The 17,101-nt window shown below is 40.9% G+C and overlaps 3 protein-coding genes across 7 annotated transcripts in view; 2 read left to right on the forward strand and 1 right to left on the reverse strand.

Annotated features, from left to right (window-relative positions):
* Positions 1–232: 232 nt before the first annotated feature.
* c18h1orf174 (chromosome 18 C1orf174 homolog) lies at positions 233–2,645 on the forward strand. Its single transcript, XM_047040031.1, has 4 exons — positions 233–691; positions 1,080–1,145; positions 1,261–1,632; positions 1,813–2,645. The coding sequence occupies exons 1-4, from the start codon at positions 677–679 to the stop codon at positions 1,945–1,947; spliced, it is 588 nt and encodes a 195-aa protein (XP_046895987.1). The 5' UTR covers positions 233–676; the 3' UTR covers positions 1,948–2,645.
* Positions 2,171–4,815, reverse strand: dffb (DNA fragmentation factor, beta polypeptide (caspase-activated DNase)). The gene is made up of 7 exons (XM_047040026.1): positions 4,660–4,815; positions 4,352–4,478; positions 3,981–4,166; positions 3,827–3,906; positions 3,487–3,654; positions 3,009–3,109; positions 2,171–2,896 (listed from the first exon to the last, which is right to left on the reverse strand). Exons 1-7 carry the CDS (start codon positions 4,804–4,806, stop codon positions 2,692–2,694), a joined length of 1,014 nt encoding a protein of 337 aa, XP_046895982.1. The 5' UTR covers positions 4,807–4,815; the 3' UTR covers positions 2,171–2,691.
* A 211-nt stretch (positions 4,816–5,026) lies between these two features.
* Positions 5,027–17,101, forward strand: part of nphp4 (nephronophthisis 4) — a 71,413-nt gene continuing 59,338 nt past the window's right edge. For 3 of the 5 annotated variants that reach the window (XM_047040017.1, XM_047040020.1, XM_047040022.1), the window contains exons 1-4: positions 5,296–5,814; positions 5,914–6,054; positions 14,793–14,962; positions 15,224–15,288. In XM_047040017.1, coding sequence (XP_046895973.1) covers positions 5,665–5,814; positions 5,914–6,054; positions 14,793–14,962; positions 15,224–15,288 — 526 coding nt within the window. In that variant the 5' untranslated portion in view covers positions 5,296–5,664. Of the gene's footprint in view, positions 5,108–5,295; positions 5,815–5,913; positions 6,055–14,792; positions 14,963–15,223; positions 15,289–17,101 lie in introns of those variants that run through there. The other 2 variants (XM_047040019.1, XM_047040018.1) reach the window with 2 other exon arrangements.

Consider the following 17,101-nt stretch of genomic DNA (forward strand, 5'->3'; position numbering starts at 1 on the left):
TTGGTTGCGATATCAAGACGAAATCCTTCAATCTTTGATTGGCGCGCGCTCCCGCGAGGGGGTGCCAATCCAGAGAGTCGTGCATCGGGTGATACAACACAAATTATACATCGATATGCCGAGGCTTCTTTGATGACAAAAAGCGAGAGCGATTATTGAGACCCTATTCCTTGATTTAGACCGAGCTCCTTGCGCCCTCTAGTGTTTATTTGAAGGTGGTACACAATCACATCTGTCAATAGCACCGTCAGGCTAATGTTAATCAAGTTAAAAACTTTAGCAGTATCCATTAGAACAATAACCATTTGTGGATGCCTTAAATCATTACGAAACTAAGAAATTACCTAGAACTACTTTAACCTGGCTATAAGCTTAAACTCGAGACACACCAACCTTGGAAGAACTGTGTCTCTCGTGACTTAACCTACTAGTTAGCAACTACAGGAACCTGTATCTGACGGCGAATCCACCCATATAGTTGGAAGGACCAGTCATCCGTGTAGTAGCGACTGATATGAGCCGAAGTCGAACGAAATCTCATTTTATACTTGCAAACTTGCCAGCCAGCTATACATTGCAAGCCAATTCTACAATACTGACAAGCTTGGGGGGATCAACTGCTTCTTCAAGAACGAGAGGAAACAGACACGAACTACTAGCCAAGGCGGCTTCATAAATGAAGCAACAACGGGTATTAAGCGACTGTACTGAGCTAGCTTTGAGATATAGCTTGTCCATAGCGTGGACGTGGGAGTAGAACTAGTAAGCTTATCAAGGGACAGTTGATAGACCATTTGACTATCGTAGAACATTGACTTGCTTTATTGATTTGCTAACCAGTTATTTTAACGCCATTTTACGTAGCTTAAGCTAACGCTACGACAACTGGTCGACTAGTAGCTACAGATTAGCTTTCTATCGTGGATACTACTACTAGGTGTTTTATTCAGATTATCAGTGCTAAGTAGACTTTTACGTCCCGGACATTTTACCATTACTTGAAATGAGGCAGAAATATTGTTTCAATCAAAGTTGTACTTTAGAAAGTGAATGTCTTTGCACTTGTGTTCGGTATTCAGATGCCTGGTCGACTGTACAACTTGAAGCGCCGGAAGTGCAGCTCGGGGACAAGGGGTTCAATTAAGGTGAACTCGTGTAAAAAAAAAACTAAAATTGCATGCTGTAAGATATTTTACGTAGCTACACATTTAACGTATCATAAACTTTTTTTAACAATCATATTTTTTTCTCATTCCACAGTGTTCTGTGAAAAAAGAGGTGAAAAAAACAAGGCCCGAATTGGCCCACCCTAAAAGTGAGATGTCTCATAACGAATCGAGCCTTGATGCTTGTATCAGACCAAAACATTCTACTCTGATGCTTCGGCACATCAGCTGTGAGTGTGAGGATAGGGAAAAACATCCAGGTTGCGGAGTTTCACCAGACCCCGGGGAGAGTGAAGGCAAAGAGAATTGCTTGGGACCGGAACAAAACCACTGCATGAACAGTTTATCAGAGACAATGGAGGGAAACAATACAGAAAAATACGTTGACAATGATATTTTCCCAGATGACAACAGTAACCAGATTCTTCCAGTAGAACAATTCTTTGGAAATTTGGAAGTTGTACAGGTGAGTACTGCATGTCAACTAAATACATGTTTGTCTTACGAAAAAAGTATATAAAAGTTTTCAGTTGTGTTTACAACCTGTTAGTCCCATAAAATGTTAAGGATTGCATAAACAGAGAATATAGTATATACTGCCATGGTTTTGACATGCGCATGCTATCCTTATCCTCTTGTACTGTAGGACTGTCCTCAGAGACCAGCCATCACTTCCACCTGGGGTAAGAGCGAGGTCAAGAGACGACGTTATTATGCCAAACAGGACAGCGATGATGAAGGCTGCTCTGACATGCAGCAAGATGACAGTGAAGGGAGTTAATGCACCCTACCAACCAAGATGGGTCTCTTAACCATGGGTATAAAATAGCAAGTAGGGATACCAGGATACAAGGGGATGTTTCCATGCGGTTAATTCATTCGGTTTGCCAACATGTATGCCTTTTTTCCAGAAAGAATTTTTGCACATTTGCTAGTAATTATCAGAATGATGCATACTTATTTGTATATATTGATAGTATATCAATGCATTAAGTTTTTATATATATTTTTGTGTTGGGGGGGGGGGGATTTAGTATGATTAAATATATATAATCATGGTTATTTTTCTATACCTCTCAAATGCAACTTACTTGTTATGGATTCACATTACAGCATTGCTGATAGGCTACTTAAAGTAAAAATTCATTATTTTTTATTGTTAAGATTTTTGTGTAGACATTTTCCGGTTTTAACACCGAACTGCAGGCTGTTTGCCCTACAGCAGGATGATTGCATGGACAAATGTATGGTTTCACATAACAAGTGCACCAAGCAATGAAAACAGCAAATACAGATTATGCAGGTATTAATCAGTTTAGTTTATTGCAGAAATTTCATTTGGTTAAAAATGAGAACCGACAAGCTGCTGCAGTTCTTGTTCAAGAGGACAAATGGTCTTTAAGCATAACCCATTTGTTACGATATAAATATTTGTGACAAAAAGTCATGTGATTTAATAATAAAAAAGTAAAAATCTAATAATTTGGCAGTGTCCAACATTTACAAAATATTGTTTCCATGGAGATCAATGTTTTTTCCCCTGTTGGTACATTTTCCTCTTGTCACATACCAGGTCATGAGTACCCTTTTTATGACAGACAATATGCACCAGTTTTAGATTGTCTGTGGTGAACAGTAGTTTATAGAAATAATCCAGGTTGATGTCACTGCTCTTGTGGTTCTGTAGTGCCTCCACCAAAGCAGGGATGACCGTTCTCTTCTTCTCAATCCTGCAGTCAAGATATTTTTTATTTAACACAACACATGTATTTGGTGTCAGCTTGCTATAGTGTGCAATTTACAATGAGGGGAAGTAGATAAAAAGTATTTTTTTCCACCCACCGGTGGTCCAGGTTCCATGTGCTAAAAATTATTCTGCTTTCTCGATTGCCGTATGGGTTGATAGAATGAAAGGACTGGCATTTTTCTTTGTCAAATGCACCCTAGTTTAGGACAGAGACAAGTCTTTAAACCAGATAGCAACACAAACCACTTGTTTATCAGTGTTAATACATTTTATAACTGACAAACAGCAATTTAGTAAGTTTACAGAATATTGAATTAGTTATGTAAAATGTATTCATATTTAAGATAAAAGCTGAGGCTGTCATGATTTACATTTTATCATTTGGCAGATGCTTTTCTCCTAAGTGACATACAAATAATGCATATCGTAAATACAGCAGAGAATCAAGTTTTGTAGGTGCACTAAGTCAACTACAGTGAAACAATTACATTTAACCGACAATGTGATTACATTAACTTACTTGCTACAGGTTTATCATTGTTATCTGAAATATATATATATTTAAACTATTACCTGGCAAGTGAACCAGCCTTCTGGGGTACATAGGCAATCAATCCCTGACCTGTCAAAGTACCAGCCATTGTACTTGTCAGATTTCAGTCTACTCAGTAGACATGCTGCAGTTTTTATGTAGTCAGCCCTGACTTTGGGTTTTTCAATGTTTTTGGCATAGCCGTTCACCTGAAATGGAATACCATTCACAATAAATTCGGTCTGAAAGGTACAATCCGAAAGATCAATAAGTGGTCAAAAAAGGTCATTATTAAGAAAAACATTATCAAATAGTATTGCAAATGGTTTAAATGTCCATGTCCTGCTGTTATACCTTTCATTTAACATTACATCATATTACCTCTTTCATGTAACCCCTAATTCGGCTCTCACAGTTATACTTCATGTAGGAGGATTTGGTCTTGAATCGAACGTCAATACCTGAAAAGAAAACATATTTAACAGGCATAAATCAACTGCTTTGCCCTGCCGCCCTGCCACCACATCAAACATACCGTGGAACCACTCCTCATCTTCCTTCCTGCTCTCAGCTTCAGAGCAGTCCTTCAAGTGTAGTAGTATATCCCCCAGTAGTTTGCGTCTTTTTGGAGACTGCTCGTCAGAGAGAAGTTTTCGCGCTTCCTTTATCACGTGGTCTGAGTGCATTTCCGTGTCCAGTAACCGGTCTATGTCACATACAACTGAAGAATAATTGTAATTTAATGTATTTTCAACTCATAAGGCTGTTACACATAACACCATGTCAATGTATTTGAGGACAGTTGCAATGCAACACGAACTGTATTCCAGAACAACACATTTTTAATTCCTTCTCAAGGTACATTTAATACAAGGACGTGGATTTTGAATGCCAAGTTACACCCACACCCGTTCCATGTCTCCTCCTTCGCTAGAAGAACCAGTTCGACATTGTCCGGAAGAGTTTGGAAGTAATGCTCCGTCAATTCTGTTCCATCTTCATACAAGCAAATATGCGAGCCTTCCGAGAGTACCTAGAAAGCATACATTATTTGGTTTTACGTAACCCTGCCTACAGTACTAGAGCTCATTACAACTCCGAAAAGGTTGGCTAACGGGCTAGCTAACTTACAGCCTGCATAAACGACTGCGTAGCTAACGTTGACAAAGTGACAACGGTGTAGTACCTAGGGACTCATTTCACATGAACCATACCTGTAAAAATTGGCAGCCCTTTTTGAGAAGCCCTTTTAGATTTATTGCGGCCACCCCATACTTCTTCGTGCCTTTGAGACTTCTGAGTTTGACAAGTTTGTTTCTGGTGGTGACCAATTGTTTACGAGACATGCGTTCCAATTCCATGCTTACAAACAGATAAAAGGCAAACAGTAACGACACCTACTGGAGAAAATTCGAAAATTAGGATGGTGTGAAAACGTCAAGCATAACGTTACCCAGATTCCAAGCTATAGTTCTTATATGAGATGGAAACTATAGCTAATGGCTTGTTTTGTATTATTAGTAGATCCATCTTTTTCCCGGATATAAAGCTTTTCTACACTGACTCTTTGTCTTTAAAAATGAGTAGCATAGCAACGTTAATATCACCATAACAACCATGGATAGCAACTGAAGCCAAGCGACGGGAGACACCAACTAAAAGGTAGCACAGGGTATAGTAAGATTTATTTCTCTTCATTTCACAATTGTTGTACACTAAAATAATTATTGCGGAAGGTGCTGTTGCCTCTTTTTCTATGTTTAATAAACAAAACAAAAAAATCGTCATTATTGACCTTACCCTAACCAAGCCACTACAGTATGTTGTTCCTGGCGTCCCCCGCATGTGCGAAATTTAGAGCTGTAGTAATCTATTTCAACATGGCTGCGACAGGGTGTTTCAAATGAACTCGTTTAGAAAAATGAACTTTTTACTTACGTTCTGCCATAATATCTCAGATCATATGCCGTAGACACCGGCTGTACTGTACAGTTGCTTGTTCGCTAACCCTATTCTAACTGAAGCTACAATTCCTTACGGCCTGCGTGTGAGCTAGCTAGTGAGTGTGTATGCAACATAAGGTAAAAGTCAAGCAGTCCCACTTGTAGCAACGTATAATTTTTACTTTAGCTTCATGAATTAAGGATAACGCAATGAGCTACAGTTAGTCCGGCGCATCATTTGTCTTTACCCTCACAGACTAATCTGCATCTCCAATCATGGACCGTTGGAAAGGCCTATATTACGAAAGATGCCGGCTAATTCCTTCCCACAGCCAGACTATTCGTCTAGCACAGGGTTCACACATCGCCCACTCCCAAGGCTTCCAAATCACAATGAAGAGTTTGGATGGACCTCATATACACCAGGTTGGATAAACTAGCTGTCATAGTGTGCACCAGAAATCACTGCCATAATTGTCTTTTCTAGTACTACTTCTTGTCTCTTTTACTCCCCTTGTTGCTCAGGAGTCCTCCGAAGGTGAACAAGCAGTCACTTACCAGCTCAGATTGTCCCTGTTGGATAAAAGCCACCAGCATTTCTTTGGGAGAACATGGAAGAGCTCAACTCAGAGGATGAAAGCCAACTGCAAGATAAAGTTCAATGAGGTGCTGTTTCACTCAGACTACCTGTGTTGTTAATTATTACAACATGCTGGATAAGGAATCACAATGTGTAATATGTCTATCATTGTCTTGTGACTGACTGGATAAGGATGCTGATTAGTTGTAATAGCCTACTTACATACTTGGGTGAGATATGTACATCAGCTCCCTGGCCCACTCCCACAACAGCTAACATTTTACATTGATGGAACTGGCTCTTGTTGGATATTCATCTGATTTTGGTGGCTTGAATCTGCTTTTCGTGCTGCAGTCTGGGTGTTGTGGGTCAGTTGGGTGTGATTTATCAGCGATGGGTTCCAGGCTGATTTGTTTGGCAGTGTTAGTGGCACCATAACAGTCACATTAGACTGGAGAGAGCTGGCTACTATTGTGACAATATTTGGTTGCGAATGCATCCTTATTTGTTTTTTACAATTTGTACTACTGCCTATTGAAATTAAGCTAGAGGCTTTGCTACTGAGATCAGCTTTTATAGGTTGAATTCTGGACTTTATGACAGGCAAATGTCAAGTTTGAAGGCATGCTCATAAATAGAAGTCATAGGAGATTGAGTCTCCCGAAGGTTATGGACTTACTGCAGTCATTTTTGGATGTTCAATTAGAGGAAATTTGTATTCCACTTTGTTCCTTAACGACAGGACCTTTGCTTTAAGTTGAGAAAAACAAACCTGCGCCATAGGCTATGGCTATCCTCTGATATGAGAAACCATTTCCTTTTAGCCAATGTTGTTTGTTGTACTTGTATGTTTATTTGTTGTGAAGTAGACACTAGTGTATACATTAACCAATTCATCAGGGTTGATTTTGATTAATTTAATAATAGGCCTTCCTACAATCTCATGCCAGGAATGTGCTTTACTTATGGTAACCTGCAACAGCATTTACTCTATATGAGTGGTTTGTTCATTTCAGGTCATGATTAGATGGCCTGGAAGAATGAGTTTCTTTGATGTAAAATGTACTCTTTGAAAGTTACTTTTTGAAAATCATAAAATGAAAGATGAGAGTAATTCGACAGAATCTAATATGGAATAAACCAAGATTATTTGAACAGAATCCTCACTTTGACAAAGAGTGTGGGTACTTAACTGGATCGGGTGATGTACTATAAAGCTGTGTTAAAGGTAGACCGGTGCATTGACAAGTGAACAGTGTAGTTCACACATCATCAGCTTGCCATGATGGAAAATTTACGTAAGAGATTATTCTTGAATTCAAAGCCTTTAATACATCATAAATGATTCATATATAGTTTTTTCAGAATTGTGGTAGAAAAACCTTCTATTCTGATAATGGGCCGTATGTTATCACAATGATAAAGTAAGTAAAATCTAGGCTATTGTGTGTCACTCTGCAAGAGCACATGTTTGGAAAATAAAAAGAAGAAAGTAATATCGGATGATGCTCTCATATTTAGGGTGGTGTTTATGAGTGGCAAATTGCTGTTTGATATCCAAATTACGTCTCAGGGATTTCTCTCCAGGCAGTGAGGTAACTGGATGAAATTGCACAATGCCCGTCAGCCATGATGGATTGGTTTTAATATCTGGCAAAAACAAAGACGCGCAAACAACCAAAGTGATTAAAGGCAGAAAGTGGACTCTTATTGTCTATCTCTATCTTTCTCTCCAGATAGAAGCAAGGCAAGTCTCGACAGTGAGGACGTCCAAGTTGTCCCGTCATGAACGTTTTAATCACTGAGCATATCGTGATATTTAGAAATATGTAATTTTTTTATTATGGGGGGGAGGGAAATTTACAATTATTTTCATCTGATACTTGATTCAATGATTCTCTATTATAACATCTAACTACGTTCCTTGTGACAATCAATTCAAAACCAAGTGTAGACTATTTTCTCTGTTTTCACCATTTTTCATTTTACTTTTTTAGGTTATGATGACCTGTGGTGTTTCTAGAAATGTTTCATTGGGTGACTTGCTCCCTCCCTCACTCAGTTTCTTCAGTGGACTTTCGTCTAAATACCTGATGATCCTCCCTAGACTCTAGACAAGAGAGGAGATTTTGTTTTGCTATGGATATGTCGACACCTTTGCAAAAACAACTTCAAGCTATTTTGGGCAGTAGATGGCACTGTTGTGCCACAGGTGGTCGAACAAGATGTTATGCTTGTTGGTTTTAACATGTGTCTGGGGAAAAACCTGACCAATATTTTGATTTTTGATCAGAATACCGATTGGAAAAAAACTCCATATTCACTGACATATTTGCAGATATTTTGTTATAGCCCTGTCCTGTATGGATTGTGCTCAAAAAGGCCCAAACACGAAACAGCAAAAATCGATGTATTAGAACCACAATGACATCGGCAAAATATCAATGCATTGTGCAAACTGACTGGGTGGCTCACTAGGTAGAGGGTGTTCCATTTAAGCTAAGGCATTTATTCAGAGGCCTGAATTAGATTTCTTCCCTGTCCGTTTCCTCCAAGCCTTCCCTTTTTTCTCTCCCAACCTTTCCTGTCGCTCTTTAAAGCTGAAAAAAAGGCCAAAACATCAAACGAATGAAAGACATAGATGCCTGTCAAATGTAATGTGTAAGAAGTTAAGTCATCGTCCAATTATTGGTTGATCTCCATTGTCTCATTTCTGTCATCACTCTTTTTAGTACAAGTTCAGTCTTGTCCACGTTCACCATTCAATGTAAGAATATGTTACTGGACATTGGGAATTTCAAATGGTCACTTTTATTATTTAGGCTAACACTCCATTAGCCCACATAGCTTGATGGTGTGAATTGGTAAACTGGGGCACCCCCTGAGAAAACATTTAACCTAACAGTTTCCTTTGTTTTATGATTAGATGTTATCTAAATACCTACGTTATTTTATAAGGAATCCTGCCTAATTCAGAACTTGTTTCAGAAGTCAGAAATTGGTTTTTAAACATCATGCTCAACACACTTTACACTCACTATGATCAATTTGTTTCAGACAAAATGGGGCAAGCAAATCAAGTGTAATCAGTTTTTGGAAAATATACCCAACTCACTTCGCAACTTCTACTTTCAATTGACTTTACAGTATGCTTTCATCAAATTTTGCGGAAAATACCTTCTGACTCTTAAGTACAAACAAGTAAATAGGGGTAAAATTGATCAGAGCCCTCTGCATGAAATCCCATATGATTTATATATGGGAGGTGGACTTGGCAGTACAGCGAGGGGGGGGGGGGGGGCACACGTTGAGATATATACACTTCAATTATATATGGGCCAGGGGCTGGTTGCTTTCCTTGGACTGATCAATATTTCACCTCCTGTGGGAGTAAACATCCCATGGAGCAGCTGCTCCTTAAAGGCTTTCCACACTCGAGTGGCGTGCTTGGTAATCCATCGCCATGTGTGGCCCAGAGAATTCCAGCTCTGCAACCAGCAGACACACAGCTAAAGAGGACGCTGGGGAAGTTGACAGGAGTGAGGGGGACCTCTCCTTCTCCTCTCTGCTGCTGACTTGAATACGATCTGTCTGCTTGTCCCTCTGTTTATTACTATCTCACACTCTTCACTATCTCACACATTTGTCTCCCCCTTTACTTCTCGACATGCACGGTGAGAATTTGGCCCCATAATTCTGTCATTAGCTCTCCCTGGGGTGTCCTCTGACTGTGTGTGGTCGTAAAGAGAGAAATAGGTAAGGAGCCTGCAGTGTGAGAGAAGTGGCTCCTTCCTCACAACATGGTAGCTTTCTATGTGTTCATACATGTACTTTCCCCTCTGAATCAACTTGTTGGCATAACCCCTCCTCACTTGCTCACTTATTTGTTTTAATGCCAGTCCATGATTGGTTCTACAGTCCCCATATTCTGTGACAGGACTGCATGAGTAGCCGACAGAAACAACGAGGGGCCTTATCCATGATCATGTATATACAAGGTTTTTGAGACGGAGCTCTGGACAGTTTGTGGAATATGTTCTTCCGTAGACCAGTCACCATAGGATAGTGATGGCTTCATCTCAAGCACTGGGCCAATAGAGAATGGGTCACAGCAGTTTGTACACTCCAATGAGATGTTTGTGTTGTAGAAGAGTGCTTTATCATACATTTAGCCTAGATTAAACCAGCCTTGTGCAGTATCTGGAAAGGTCTTGAATTACGGGAATTAGATAATCCATAATGAGCTACTGAAACGTAATGATTGGAGTTTGGATTGGATTGCCTTCCACTCTAATCTGATGTGCCCAAATAAGGATCCATCAATTCTTTAGTGATTGCCTCACTCTGTCCCATCCCACTTCAGATAGGCTGGACAATAGGGACCCACTGACATCAATAATTATGCAATTAGCATTTTGTCTCATTTGCATGTCATGTGGTTGTCCGGCTTTGTGAAAATAGCAATACAGCATGGTCATGGCCAAAGATGAGGGAGCAGGTGTGTGTGTGCAGGCTCCGTGAGAGTGCACTCCCTGTGAGCCACACGTGCCAGAACGCTCTCCATTCTCCAAACGAAAGTAAGCAATTTTTACAGCACATTAAACCTGGCTGTGATCACCATACTGGGCTTTGAAGGCCTGATTGCCAGCAATTTACAGACGCTAATAGAGTAGGCAAGATACCATATGAGGGTACGCAACTTAGATAAAGACTCTTTATCCAAGACTCTCTTAAGTGGTTTTAGTTTAAAGTTTAGTTGCTTGCTATTCTTTAACTAGCCACTGCCTTGGATAATTGTCTTTGGTGCATGAAGGGTGCCTCAAATTATTCGGGTCAGGTCAAGCTTTGCACGCACACCAACACCCAATGCACCAACAGAACGAAAAACCTAAATGTGATCCTTTATCATTCCATACTAGAATATGTTGTGTGATACTGACAATTACCTTATTTAACGCAGAAAGGAATAATGCCTAATATACTAGGCCATGTTCGAATTCCTTGTAATCAGAGGGCAATGTCTGTAAATTAATCAAATACTCTTCTTGCCTCCTCCTTCACACACAAACACACACCCAGAGCTGTGTTATCACACAACACCCAGGTAGCTGATACTGGCATTTCCAACAGCCCACCTCTCTTGCATGTAAATGCCCTACGCTCACTCCTGGTGCTGAGCCTCTGGTTGTTTGACAACAAGGCCCTGTCAATTAAAGTCTTGTTATTCTACAGCTCTCCACCCTCCTTCAGCATAGTTCATGTGTAGGGGCTGTGAACTGCACCAAAATCATCCCACCACTCATCCTGCAAAACTAAGCATTTGGGCTGATAAAAACAGTCTGAGATGAGACCCAAGTACCTAGTGTGCCCAGCCCTGATTAAGATGAACATATATTGGATCTACAAATACAAATCAGCCTAATGACATAGGCCTACCAATGACATTCTCAACCGCACCAGCGAGACATGTCGTCAATTTCACGTCCTTTGGTAAATATCTCAAAGTCCCACAGGGAGGCTCTTCTGATTAATTCAAAATGTCCCAAAATGTCACCAAGGACTATCCAGATGAGGCAGTTGCCGAGGTCCCCCATTAGAATTCTAGAGTCAAGTTTTCAATTCCGCATGCAGTGGGCAGGATTTATTCCATGTAAACACATTTACAACAATGACAGATACCATATAGCATGGTCCCACGCAGCCGCTAAATCGGCTGGGTTGTTTTAACGCACAAGAGAGGCCCTTGATGATATGTGCTCAATGTTGTATAACAACCCCTTGCTCACCCTCTCCCTCTCTCTCTCTCTCTCTCACATTTAATTTATCTGTCACCCTTAGAGATTGACTATAATCCCCAAGCTGCTGACAGGCTGCTGGTGCCGGTGCCGGTGCCACAGCTACATGATGTTTTAATATCGCCCTATCGTTGCTCTTTTTCTTTTGTCATTTTACTAGGGGAATATTTACCCTTGTGACAATCGATTAGTGGTTTGTGTACATAGTTGAGATAGTTGCAGGAGAATCTAACCTCTCATTAGGTGGAGCATATGTTACCCTTGGCAGTGCCAGGGAGCAAGCTGTTTTCCCATTGACATCCTCTGCGCTCCTGTGGTGGAGGAAAGGAGCAAGATGTCAAACAGTGTTTTCACAATGTTCCAGGAAGTGCTGTTTGTAATAAACCAATCCCGTTTGTGACATCAATAGTGTCTGTGATTTGAACTGTCTGCAAATGAAGTTATTATTTTAAGATGTGCCGTTCCCCTGGAATAACTGAGACATAAAAAGAAAGTGTTTGTGTGTGCACGCATGCAAGCTAAAATTGGCACTCAATTTGTAAAGGCTTGTAGACAAGTTTTCACATATCAAGCACCACACTAGTTTGAAATTGAGAGGAATCATATTGTCTTAATAGAAATGAAGTGCAGCTGTTTTGTGTGAGTTTAGAATAGAATCAATTTGGAGGCGAGTGAAGACGAATGAGTGCAGAACTTGAATTTGAAATCTCTTATAAACAATGTCCTGCTTGAATAGCTTCAAGACTGAAGACTGTCTTTGACCACAATGCAAATCAATATAATCACTGGGGAGTAAACTTGGTTGAACATGATAGAAAATATAGATTCCTGCATCTGGTTATTCCTCAGAGTAGTTCAAATACAGTTCACTTTAAGCCTGTGATTCAGGAGCCACAGTATTTGGGTGGAAAAATAAAGTGAAAGGAAGTATAACGTGTTTAATCCCTTGTCATATTGAAATGCATTTTAATTACTTCTTTCTTTGATATCTGTCATCGTCTCTGTTTGAATATTCATATTTGTTGTGTCTCTTACTGTCTGTCTCTATCTCTCCCTCACTCATTCTCTCACTTTCTCTCTCACTCATTCACTCAAACAAACCCTCACACATACTCACATGCACTGACTGTAAGAGAATGCTCATGTTGGCCATTGAAAAGTGAGAGAAGAATTTAGATTAGTATTAGAAAATCATATTTCATACAAGACACATTTCATGCACATCTTAGAAACACATTTTCTGTCCATTCTTGTCTATTCCATGGTGTTCTAACTATAGAATTTCAACATTTTAATTCTGAAGCGGCCATGCAGAATTAAAAGACCGTGTCAATCATGTGACTCATATACTCGTTCTTGACAAGTTCAAGTATGTGAAATGTTAATGATGAATCATGCCCTAAGTTGACATTGTTCCAGCTGTGGGGCTTAAGGAACATGCTATGCTCTGTACTGAATAGTGAAAAGCCTTGCTTGCAAGGCAGCTTCCCACACACAGGCCAGCAAAGTCTCTCCCTCCCACGTCTCTCTCATTTGTATTCTGCTGTGTTTTTCTGACTTTTTTTTTTTTTTACTTTGGAGGTAATTTTGAGTAAAACACGAAAAGGCTGGGATAAAAGATTGATGTGGCTAAAATGCGATGCCTATGTGGTTTGAAATTTAAATACCACTCGGTGGCTGTTCAAGGCTGCAGGTTGGAGAAATGAATAGGATGACGGCAAGAGACATTAGAAACGGCCTGTGTAATTCAAGGTACTTTAGGGGTATCTTTGCTCATTTTTCAACTTTTTTCCTCAGTTGTATTCTCTCTGCTTTATGTCATGGAATTTGCTAACAAACAGCCTTCACTGAGCTGTACTCGGGACTGATAGATCAAAAACTACAGAGCACTTAATCATGATAAAGTCAGTGCAAATGAAACAACATCATAGATCTACGTGGCTTTACACTAGAGTTTTCAATTTCGCCCAGTAGTATGGCTACGCATTCTACAAACCAATTATTTTAGGAGAAGTATATGATCCCCCTGCAGTTCAATAAGAATATCAAACCTGACGCCCCTCTACCTTTCCATAAGCTTCCAGGAGCCGCTACTGTGAGTCATCCTGCTCTTCAGGGTGGCTGGACCTGTTTCATGCCCATACCCCCACAGAGTGGCATCTTCTCAACCCTGGGTGTTTGGCTCACATTGTGAGTCCAGGAAATATCTGGAGATAGGCTGCACTGAGCTTGGTATGCCCTCAGAGAATTGCACCGAAACCAAACAAAAGAAGGAAAATACATAGTTTTTCCAACAGACAATCCCATCTTTCCCATCATAATAATTGTGAAAATGTTGAAAAATGACAATGATCAAACCTATATTTTCCAAAGCCAAAAATAACAACAACATGATGTTGGATTTAACTCATCAACCTCTTGCTCACCCTTATACGTTGTGCTTTTTTTTCTTTGTCCACAACAGCAGAATTATGCCCAGGGTCAGTGACCTTGCTAAACTTTATCTCTGCTGTTTGTTTGTGAGGGCAGAACATCATGTCCTCCACCTCCCACACCAGCCCTTTCCTATCAGCCAGATGCAGACTCAAACCCACACTGCAACCCTAACACAGATTTATAAGAGCCAGGCTGAAGGTTTGAGCTCAAGCTAAAGGCTGCTGATTGAGGCCACCCTTGGAGATCAAACACCAACCCTAACCATAGCCCCTATTAATCTACTAAATGGCGGCCTTTCCATGGTCAGGCCACTATGATGCCACTGTAAAGCCATGCTGATTGTCTAGGTCACGGACACATTGTTGCTGTTTGCTTGGATTTATATTTTAATATAAATAGTCCGGACCTTACTGTCCAATGATCCACCTCCCAAAGCACCACTCAGCCTCTGGCACCAAACCAGATCTGGAGACCAGCCTGTGTTGCAGAAAAGTTGCAGTGGGTCCATAAGATCAGCCAGTGAAGCCCTACCCTTCCCAACCCATTTACTTCACATCCTGACATGCTCATGTTTGTTTGTGTTTCCATTAAAGGTGGTATATTTCCACACCTCCCTGAGGGTGCCCAGTGTGCTGGCCGTGGTGGAGCTGGTGGCGTTATCACCCAGGGCAGAAGGCTCCCAGCATGCACTGGGGTGCGGCTTCGGGATTCTGGACTTGTTTGGCAGCCATGCAGAACCTCAGGCCACCGAAGGGGACAGAAGGTGATTAGTATAGTGGTGATAATACACCAGGCAGGGGTTCATGAATGTTCTCATCCACAGACAGGTGAAGGATTAGCGAGAGGATTAGAGTTTTTGTTACCCGCTAATAGCTCAGAGACCCCTATTGTGCATGGGGTGAAATCCTTTCCATTATTGATGTTTTGTTGTGATAGATTCATTATTATGTTCCAACCATATCTAAAAGTGGGTATTTCAACAGACTATGGATGGTTACAGCATCTGACCTTCTTGTGTTTTCAGACTGGACTGGTACTATGGAACACCCAGGACTCTGCTTCAGCCCGAGACAATGGATCCCAAAAAGCGTAAGCACATTCTCCTGTCTTCATCATCAGTTCAGACTGACCATCAGGTTAGGGCTGTTGAGTACTTTCACAGAATAGAATCCAGCCGACAATGAACTTTCAAGTTCATGTTGATTTCAGGCTCATTTCTTTTAGTTCAGTTCCATATTGTCTGATTCAATTCCAGTGTACTTCATATTGAATTGAATGTACATGGGGGATGTTGTTTCCACAGCTCGTAGAACACGTGTAGAGACACAAATCCAAATGGAGTAGGCCCCTATTGTGTTGCTCTCTAATTATGCAGTGTTGTCATGTGTGTCTACAGTGTTTATTAAAGATATCAGTGGCCCAGAGCTCCACAAGGCTCCCTCAAGCCCAGAACATGTAATTGTAAGACAAAGACACCATTGATTACCTGTGTCAAAGCGTGGTGAGAGACACCAATTGATCTGGTCATACAATGTGTTGTTTGCTGTAACCCATGTTTGCTTTTAGTGTTACAATATGCTGAATTTTGTTCAGCTTTGTGGTGTGCAGTTAGTTCAGCATTTTACCGTACATGTATTTCACATTAGTACATGAGTTCATTTCACTCTGAAGAATGATGCGTTTTGGCATATCATATACATTACACACATTTTCTAAGCTCCTGGGAGGGTTGTCAGCTGACAGTGAATGTAACCTATGGCATTTTGCAGTTGCTTTCAGGCAGCCTGACAGAACAGTTCATGTATTTTGGTAGATGTAGTCCAGGGGTAGATTGAGCAGTGACCTGACAGTGGAGGAAGCCAACTGAGCTACAGTGAACCACTAGGAAGCTGCTCTTCACATGTCCTCCGTTGGGCTCATGCCCAATGAACGGTCATGTTAAATGTTGGCCTGGAGAATTTCTAATGTGTGAAATACAGCAAACACGGAGAGCTACTGCACCATGTTCATATGGGAGAGGCCTCTCCAAATGGACATGTTACCTACTGTACATTGAATAGATGTCAGTGAAGGTTTGGGTAAGAAGAGAGTTTGTATTTTGCTAGTGTGGTTTGTAGACCTGTCCGAGTGCTTCTTCCTACTGTGGGTGATATTATATAGGTACAGAAACACTTGATAGAACAATAATTCAGCAATGTTACAGGAAAATAGCTGACTTCTGGGGATTTAGCGCAAAGTCAATGTACTCTATTTTCTATTCTCAACCTTGAAGGCAATAAATGTGTTCTTGAGGAAAGTTAGTTTATATAGTTTGTTTGAAACATTGCAGTGGTATCCTCTGGTTTATTTGTCCAATAAGTAAGAATTTGTGTTGAATGCCATGAATGCACTGGTTTGAACTGAAGAAGCACTTTGAGACACTTTGTTCCTTGCACATAGTGTCTGTGTTTGATGGATCAGAAAAGCTGTGCCGTGGCCTTTTGTGTCTTGAGTGGTCCTGTCTCTTGGCTTCTCTCCCAATCCTCAAATCTACAGTAAGGTCTTCCAAACACATCCTCAAAGACACTTGACAGACGGGCATACTGACAGACAGACAAGGGAATAAGACATTTCCAAACTGCACCTGGGGCCCTTTGAGTCTGTCACATCAAATGTGTGTGTCTGTGGGACGGGGTGTGTGCAGCCACAGATATATTTGTGCATGTGTGAGCGTCCGCGCACACTTTGTACGTTTAAGTGTGTGTTTATGTGTATCTAACATGCCAGGGGGTAAGGGCAATCAGAAGGGGGGCACTGCCAGGAGGTGTGAGGGTAAAGGGGGGTGCTTGGTGCCAGGAGGCGGAGGAGGGACAAGAAGGGAGCGTGGCTGCCAGGGGAGCCTCTGGTGCTGCCAGCCTCTCTC

The sequence above is a fragment of the Hypomesus transpacificus genome, chromosome 18, assembly GCF_021917145.1.
Source record: "Hypomesus transpacificus isolate Combined female chromosome 18, fHypTra1, whole genome shotgun sequence".
Classification (NCBI taxonomy): domain Eukaryota; kingdom Metazoa; phylum Chordata; class Actinopteri; order Osmeriformes; family Osmeridae; genus Hypomesus; species Hypomesus transpacificus.

Bases quoted from the DNA above. Each gene is read 5' to 3' on its own strand.
- c18h1orf174 (XM_047040031.1), top strand. The intron at 1,146-1,260 runs GTGAACTCGTGT...CTCATTCCACAG, and splicing joins GGACAAGGGGTTCAATTAAG to TGTTCTGTGAAAAAAGAGGT. The intron at 1,633-1,812 runs GTGAGTACTGCA...CTTGTACTGTAG, and splicing joins GAAATTTGGAAGTTGTACAG to GACTGTCCTCAGAGACCAGC.
- dffb (XM_047040026.1), bottom strand. From the start codon at position 4,806: ATGGAATTGGAACGCATGTCTCGTAAACAATTGGTCACCACCAGAAAC. The intron at 4,479-4,659 runs GTATGGTTCATG...TATGCTTTCTAG, and splicing joins AGGGCTGCCAATTTTTACAG to GTACTCTCGGAAGGCTCGCA. The intron at 3,110-3,486 runs GTAATAGTTTAA...GTCCTAAACTAG, and splicing joins AAGGCTGGTTCACTTGCCAG to GGTGCATTTGACAAAGAAAA.